General features: G+C 35.0%; 1 protein-coding gene across 1 annotated transcript in view; it reads right to left on the reverse strand.

Moving 5' to 3' along the window:
* ADAM18 (ADAM metallopeptidase domain 18) overlaps positions 1–8572 on the reverse strand; it is a 77991-nt gene that overhangs the window by 46470 nt on the left and 22949 nt on the right. Inside the window, exons 8-11 of the mRNA XM_014453660.1 lie at positions 5663–5734; positions 5303–5469; positions 3759–3840; positions 872–1005 (exon numbers count right to left, since the gene is read on the reverse strand). Of these exons, the coding sequence (XP_014309146.1) occupies positions 872–1005; positions 3759–3840; positions 5303–5469; positions 5663–5734 (455 nt within the window). The remainder of the gene's footprint in view (positions 1–871; positions 1006–3758; positions 3841–5302; positions 5470–5662; positions 5735–8572) is intronic.

The raw sequence follows: 8572 nt of genomic DNA on the forward strand, positions 1-8572 counted from the left end.
GATGTCTGTTTGCAGGGTGGCCACAGCCCTTCAGGGTCAGGGTCCCTGTTGGTGTGCCTTGCCAGTCTGGGTGAGGGGCTGGTGGCTGTTTGCAGGCTGGCCAAGCTGCCCAGCGGGACCCTCACCCCATGAGGTTGTGGCCAGCCTTGGTGAGGGGCTGATGGCTGTTTGCAGGCTGGCCACAGCCACTTCAGGGTGGGGAGTTCTGCTGGGATGCCTGGCCAGTCTGGGTGAGGGGCTGATGTCTGTTTTTAGGCTGGCCAAGCTCCCAGGGGGGGGACCCTTACCCCATGAGGGTGTGGCCAGCCTGGGTGAGGGGCTGATGGCTATTTGCAGGCTAGCCACGGCCCCCAGCCACCCAAGCTCCCAGTGGAGGCTGGCTGGAAGCAGGTATCTGGGATTTATTTATCTTCTATAATTGAAACTTTGTTTCCTTGAATGGAGGCCACAGCCAGCCAGGCAAGGCTGGAAGCTTGGCTTCCTCCATCGCTGGGGCAACCAAGCCTCCTGCTTGCTCCAGCTCCATGGCTGCTGGCCGCCATCTTGGTTGGGTTAATTTGTATATAGTCACTCTGATTGGCTGGTGTGCGTGGCTTGGGGCATCGTGGAGGTGCAGTCAATTTGCATGTTTCTCTTTTATTAGATTAGATTATGTCTGCTCCCACACTCTAATTCCCTTCAGTGGGATTTAACACTTTCTGGAGTTTTGTATCACTTTGACAAATTTGTTACCATGATATCTCATCATGTACAACAGAACTTTCCTATTTTTGATGTGGAGTTGAACATAAAAAATAAAACATTCATCACATCTGTAGACAACCTCACAAATATATACTGTGAAATTAATTAGGAATAAAAAATGGCTTACACTGCTTCATGGTTCATTATGCATGTAGCTCTTGGACAAGAACACTCATTGGTGTTATATGTTAGTCCTATTTTAAGGCCAAGTAATTGAGCTATAATAACTGAAAATCCTTCCAAAGTTATTGTATCTGTATACTAAAATAAAGAATATTGAAGAGAAAACCATTTTATAAGAAGAAAACAAAAGTAGGTAATAAATTAACACATTTTATTCCTATGAAAATTTATATTTGATAACTTCTTTTCAGCATATTTTATAACACTTTATTTTGATATGTCATTGTTATGAGTATTCATACTAGTTAATTAATTATGAAACATAATATTATGTAAAACTACTAATATTCTCTGATTTAAAAACTGACATACCCAAATTCTGTAGATTTACCCATAGAAATCTGATGCAATCAATATAAAACACATTGGGCCAACCAGCGTGGCTCAGTGGTTGAGAGTAGACCTATGAACCAGAAGGTCATGGTTCGATTCTGGTCAGGGCATATGCCCAGGTTGCAGGCTCAATCCCCAGTGTGGGGCATGCAGGAGGCAGCAGCTAATCAATGATTCTCTCTCATCATTGATGTTTCTATCTCTCTCTTCCTTTCCCTTACTCTCTAAAATCAGTAAAAGTATATTTTAAAAATATATAAAACAAATTTATCTTTCTCATTAAAGCAATTCATCTAATTAATGAATATTAATTAATTCAGCATACACACGTGTCAAGTACTATGATAGAAGATAGGACTATAGGTGCATTAAAAAAAAGGACTGTGCTCACACCTGAAGCTTATCCTATATAATAAGAAAGGAATATGCTAATTAGCTATTACACCCTGAGGCGTAACAACCAAGCTCCTCATGACCAGATCTCGGATCAGCAGGAGGGTGGGACAGCGAGGTACAGCAGGCTGCGGAGAGCTACAGGAGGGGGCAGGGCAGCAAGCTATGAGGGGGAGAGGGGAAAGGGGGTGGAGGGAGTTACAGGAGGGCGGAGCAGTGGGCAGAGAGCTACAGGAGGGTGGCAGTGACCTATTGGCTCACGGATTGTGCACAGGGCTACTAGTATTATAGAAGAGGAGAAAGACAATAAACAGGAAATTCACAATAAACTTTCCAAGTATAAAGAGATAATGAAAAGTACTCTGAAGGAATAGAAGTGTTCCATAGAGAATTTTGAGAAGGAGTATAACTATTTAGTTAAGGTAATGAGAAACATGTATATGTGGAATTGATATTTAGGCTGAGATACAAAGCTTGGAAAATGATCCAGCAATATGAATGGGGGTAGGGTGTTTATATGAGAACCTATTCAAAGGTTGTAGTATAATGAATGAAGTAAAGAAATAACAGAAGTTAGCCCTATCCAATTTGGCTCCGTGGATAGAGCATTGGTCTGTGGACTGGAGGGTCCTGGGTTCAATTCTGGTGAAGGGCATGTACCACTGTTTGAGGCTCAATCCCTGGCCCTGATTCGGGCACATGCAGGAGGCAACTCACTGATGTCTCTCTCACATCGATGTTTCTCTCTCTGTCTCTCCCCCTCCCTTCGACTCTATTTAAAAATCAATGGAAAAATATCCTTGAGTGAGGATTAACAAACAAACAAACACTAAAAGGAATAACAGAAGTTAGAGATATAGGGAAAGCCATGGTAAAATGATTAGGAATGAGAAGTTATTAAAAAAGGTTGATTGCAGTGCATATTATTTCATTTTGATAAACTGTGATACCTTTCTCATCCCTTTAATGATTACAAGCAAAATTCTTAAAACTTCCCTAATTTTTCCACATCAATTGAAATTTATACTAACATTTAAGTAACTCATATCTAAAAGGAAAAAAGATTGTGTGTACATATGTGCCTGTATGTGAATGAAAACATGGAATATCACCTAGGAAAGTAGAAAAATGAGTTAACAGGCTTCCTGTTATCCTATAAGAGTTAAGCTTGAAAGGTAGAGGAAACTCTCAGTATCAGAATTTGATGGAAGGTTAAAGCCAGAAGAGAACACAGATGCTCAACCAACTGAGCCACACTGACCTGGCAGCACAGTGGTTTTCTTTGGTGAGGGAGGTCCGTGGAAGGAGGCGTGATTCATAGGTGTCTTCTGAAGTGTTGATAATATTTTATTTCTTGATCTCTGTGATGTCTGTACCTATGTATTAACTGTGTTATATACTATGATGACTTGTGCAATGTTCCCTCTATATGATGCACTTCCATAAAGCTTAGAAATGAACATGAAGTTATGTGCCAGGAGGAAAAGTTAAAAAAATGAGAAAGAGGATTCAAGGAGTCTAGTTTATGCAAGGAACTGTTTAATTTTATTCAGTCTTATAAAACAATTTGTATTTATAACAAGTACATGTGCATTACTTGATAAAAAGAAACATTTTAAGTAAAAGTAATTGTAGTGAAGTTATATGTTTCAACATGTATCTGTCCTTTAAAAAGCTGTTGAAATAGTTCTGAAATGCTACATAAAATAAGAACAATTCAGAACAATATATAATTAATGGGTAGACATACTTGTAACAATAGTATGAAATATATATAAATGGCAAACATAAATTCATTTTTGCTATTTCCTGTATTTGAAGGAGGCATACAAGAGGTTTTCAATTTGATCAAAAGATTTGTCCTTAGAAAATCTAATGAAAATGTTAGTATCCCTTATACCTACCTGGTGAATGGATATATTAATGCTTGTTAATAATATTTTCTCATGTTTGAAATCTATACTTAAATAAGCTTTCTGAGATGAAAATAATGTGCCAATAAAATAATAATATACACACAGAGAAAAAAATCAAATTATTATACACTACTTAACTATATATAATAAAACTTATAAAATATAATATAAAGAACAAATATTACATACCACAGCAATATCAGCATCATAGCTTTTATTGCATATCATGCCAGAAAACGTTGTTCCCATATATTTAGGATGTTTCCTGTAACTACATTATTATAACATAGATTTTTTTATTAAAATAGTTATTCAGAAAAAATTATTCATTATTTATTAAAATAAAACTTCCATAAAATTTAAAATAATTTTTCAAATATAACTTTTTGATGTGGATAATATATATTATACAAAATGCTCAAATCAATACAAATTACAATTTACTTTATTTTTTAAAATACATTTTTATTGATTTTAGAGAGGAAGGGAAAGGGAGAGAGAGATAGAAATATCAATGATGAGAATCAATGATTGGCTGCCTCCTTCTGGGGATCTAGCCCACAACCCAGGCATGTGCTCTTGGCTGGAATCAAACCTGGGACTCTTCAGTCCACAGGCCAACGCTCTATCCATCAATCCAAACCAGGTAGGGCTACAGTTTATTTTAATACAAATTATCTTTCTTTTTTTTTTGTAATCTTTTTTAAAAAAATATGTATTTTGTTGATTTTTTACAGAGAGGAAGGAAGAGGGATAGAGAGTTAGAAACATCCATGAGAGAGAAACATGGATCAGCTGCCTCCTGCACACCCACTACTGGGGATATACCCGAAACCAAGGTACATGCCCTTGACCGGAATCGAACCTGGGACTCTTTCCACAGGCCGACGCTCTGGCCACTGAGCCAAACTGGTCAGGGCAAATCTTTTTAATATATTGCTGTGCTGGGGTCCAGCCCCAGCAGGTCCAGGGGTCCCCAAAGGTGTGGACAGAGTAGGTGAAGAAGGAATGACACAGAGACAGCGTTCAGTTGATCAGCAGCCTAGCCAGGATCTCTAGCCAGGAACTCCAGCCAAGTTCTGGTCAGGATCTCCAGCGAAGTTCTGGTTCTAGGTTCTCTAGATTCTCCAGCCAAGTCCTGTCTCTAGGCTCTGTCAAATTATCTTTCTTAACCTAACTCCTAGGCTTGAGATAATTTTATTATCTCAAATTCTTCTCAGTTTCCCTTATTTTGTATTCATTGTTTTGGTCACTAAAAGTTAAAACAAAAAGGATTTTTAATTTGTGGAAGAAGAATATCTTGCCTCTCCTAAAGATAAGCATTTTTTAAAATTATATATTACCAAAAGACAAGTTCCTCTTTGTCAAACAGTACACACCAAATGTGTTAACATATTTTCAGTAATATTAACAGAATAGTGTCACTCTTTGCATCATTAATAAGCTAGGGCTTACATGTATATATTCTGTAGTATAGTTGATATCACAAAAAATATGAAAAGAAAACTTTTCACATAAAAAGTACTTCAAAATATACTGTTATGTAATTGATTCATTAAAAAATAATTTAATCATTTCTAATGACACTATCACCTCCATTTTAACAGATGTGTTTCATTTAATGTTTTCAAAGGGACCTATGGGATGTTGAAAAAAACAATAAATGCATTTAGTTATCAAATTAATAGAATTATTTATGTATATGTTTTATTAATGTAGAACATTATGCTTACATAAGTAACAATGTTATGTCATGGGGCCGTAGGATAAGATAATCCCTTTTCCATGCCAAAAATCTTTTTGATAACTCATCAATATCCCCAATGGTAGAAATTTGGTTTTTATCTGACCACAATTCCAAGGAGGATAGTATCACAGTCAATTTGAGTTGAGTAAACATCTAGAAATAAAATGTATGTTATATTTATTCAAGTAACAAATTATTACATCAAAATTAATAAAAATAAATAAAACGTTTAGTGGGTTATTTGTGGTATGAAAGGCCTTTGAGACTTTAATTTGATACAATAGAATGGAAATTATTTTTCTTAATTTTTTCATAAAATTATAAATGTAAGAAAGTTAAAACTTACAGTGTTGACAAGGCCAATAATTTGGATAATTTTCTGTGTTACAGCCATCATTTCAGATCCCATATAATCATACTGAAAAACATTTTTTTACAGTTTCTTTAAAATGTGAGTGATAGCAACTTTTTAGATGATGATTGTATCTTGATAATATCAGGAAGAAAAAACAGAATTTTTCAAACAATTTAAAGCATACTAATATAAACAAGATAACATTTACAATAAAAGAAAAGAACTAAAAACTGTACTTGGGCATTCAAAAGACATTCTCACTTGTTAAGTATTTTACTTATTTATTTATTTACACTTGTCCCCCATTCCCTACCCCTTTATCTAACTCCACCCACCCTCTGAACCCCTGACTTTGGCCATCACCACACTGTTGTCTATGTCCATGGACTACGCCTATACAATATTTGGCTAATCTCTTCACCTTCTTTCATCTGTTCCCACCACCCTCCATGTTATATATTTAAAAGACACTCTTGAAATCCTCAAGAGGTACTGAAGTGACTTTACAGATTCTTACTTATTATAAAGGGATTTCTTGAGCTAGAAATTTTCTATTGACACAGATGGCATCATATTTCTGGTGGTATGCTTAATAAAAAGGAGCAAATAAAGAAACATTAAAAATAATTGAAATACTCAAATATATCTACAGGAAAAAGACAAATTATAATGATGGAAAGCAATAAATATGTGGATTGAATGACTCAAAAAAGTTTGATAAATAATAAAATGAAATAATGTAAAGGAAACGTGGAAAGTTGTTCTCCATAAATGCTAAATTCTTGAGAAAACATATACTCCTTTTTTGGAGCTCAATGAATACATCTGGTCTTTGAAGTCATATTTGGAAAAAGCTTAACATCTCCATACAAGTTGCCAATTAGACAAATACAAAATACGGAATTCTACCAAATCTAAAAAATCTGTATATTTTGCTCATTCACAATTGTCATGATTATTAAAACTGATGTATTGCTTACAAATGTTGATAAAAGAAATAATGTAAATTTAATTACATATTTCTGTTTGATGAATTAAAAATTAAGTGTATTTTAGACAAAATATTTTCCTTATATTACCAAAATACTGCATTAGGGAAGTACTATAAAGGGGGTTGGCAAAAGTAGATTTTATAGTTGTGAGTATGGGAAACACAGAGTTTATTATTGTGTTATTATTATCATAACCTGCATGTCTTTTTCCATATGAACAACTGTAAACCTACTTTCCCCACCCTTGTACATGTGAAGTATAAAACACACAAATAAGAAAAATCCTTAGTTACGACTATCTGTGAATACTCAAGATCATCAAATGGTAGTAGAAATTTTTTAATACTAAAGGTCATCATACTTTGTAATGCATCACTAACTCCAAAGGTTTATTTTATAAGAACAACATTCTGAATATATAAGGAAGAAGAAATAGCAATGCTGAATTAGTATAAAATAATACATATCAAAATATGGAAAACAAAATTGGTACAATTTAAAAGAAGAATATGCCGAAACCAGTTTGGCTCAGTGGATAGAGTGTCGGCTTGCGGACTGAAAGGTCCCAGGTTCGATTCCAGTCAAGGGCATGTACCTGGGTTGTGGGCACATCCCCAGTGGGAGATGTGCAGGAGGCAGCTGATCTACGTATCTCTCTCATCGATGTTTCTAACTCTCTATCTCTCTCCCTTCCTCTCTGTAAAAAATCAATAAAATATATTTAAAAAAAATAAAAGAAGAATATAATTTAATTCAGTAATCCAACATATTGACACAACTCTTTCCATAACTGATGGGACCAGAGGCCAAAAACAGGAAAACAGTAAAATATCTCATTCATTAACGTGTATAGAGTACTGCATCAAACTAGGACAGAATATAATAAATCTTTTGAAAATCCATATGAAACATTAACAAAATTAGCCATTTACTGAGTCAGAAAGAAGTAACAAAGCATTTCAAAGAATTTACATCATTCAGATCATGTTCTTTTACCCATATGAAATAAAATAAAATATGAACAACAAAATATAATTTGAAAATCCTCAAATACCTTAAATTTAACCAATACAATTCTAAATTACCCGAGTCCAATACACACACATACACACACACACACACACAAACACTTCTCACACAAATTTGAAAATTATTTTTAAGAAAACAGTATAGTTTTTTTAAAAAAATGTTTGCCTTATGATCCAGGGATCCTACTTCTCGGCATATATCCAAAACAAACAAACAAAACCCCCCAAAAGTAAAAAAACAAAACAAACCAAAACTGAAATACTAATTTGAAAGAATAACTCACCTCTATGTTCATTACAGTATTAGTTACAACTACAGGCCCAATGCACGAAATTCATACAAGAGGCTCAACCCTCGCAGCCCCGATTTTGTCTGGAAGGTCCTCTGGATGGTTGTTCTGCTGTTCGGTCTAATTAGCGTATTAGCTCTTTATTATATAGGATACCCAAGATCTGGAAACAGCCCAAGTGCCCATCCAGAGATGAGTGGGTGAAAAAACTGTGGTACATTTACACAATGAAATAATATTCAGCCATAAAAGTAGAGAAAAAGAAAGAAAAGACAACCTTACCTTTTGCACCAGCATGGATGGACCTCGAGATTATTATGCTAAATGAAATAAGCCAGTCAGAGAAAGACAAATACCATATGATCTCACTTATATGTGGAAACTAATAAAAAAAAACTGACAAAATAGGAAGAGTTATGAATACATGGAACAGACTGACAGCTATCAGGGGGGAATGGGGTTGGGAAGCTGGATGAAAAAATTTGAAGGGATTAGCCAAAAGAACATATATGCATAACCCATGGACACCGAGTACGGTGTTTTTTTATCTTTATTGATTTGGGAGTATTAGTTTTTGAATATTTTTATTTT

This window comes from Myotis lucifugus, unplaced genomic scaffold, assembly GCF_000147115.1.
Source record: "Myotis lucifugus unplaced genomic scaffold, Myoluc2.0 scaffold_26, whole genome shotgun sequence".
In the NCBI taxonomy this organism is placed as follows: domain Eukaryota; kingdom Metazoa; phylum Chordata; class Mammalia; order Chiroptera; family Vespertilionidae; genus Myotis; species Myotis lucifugus.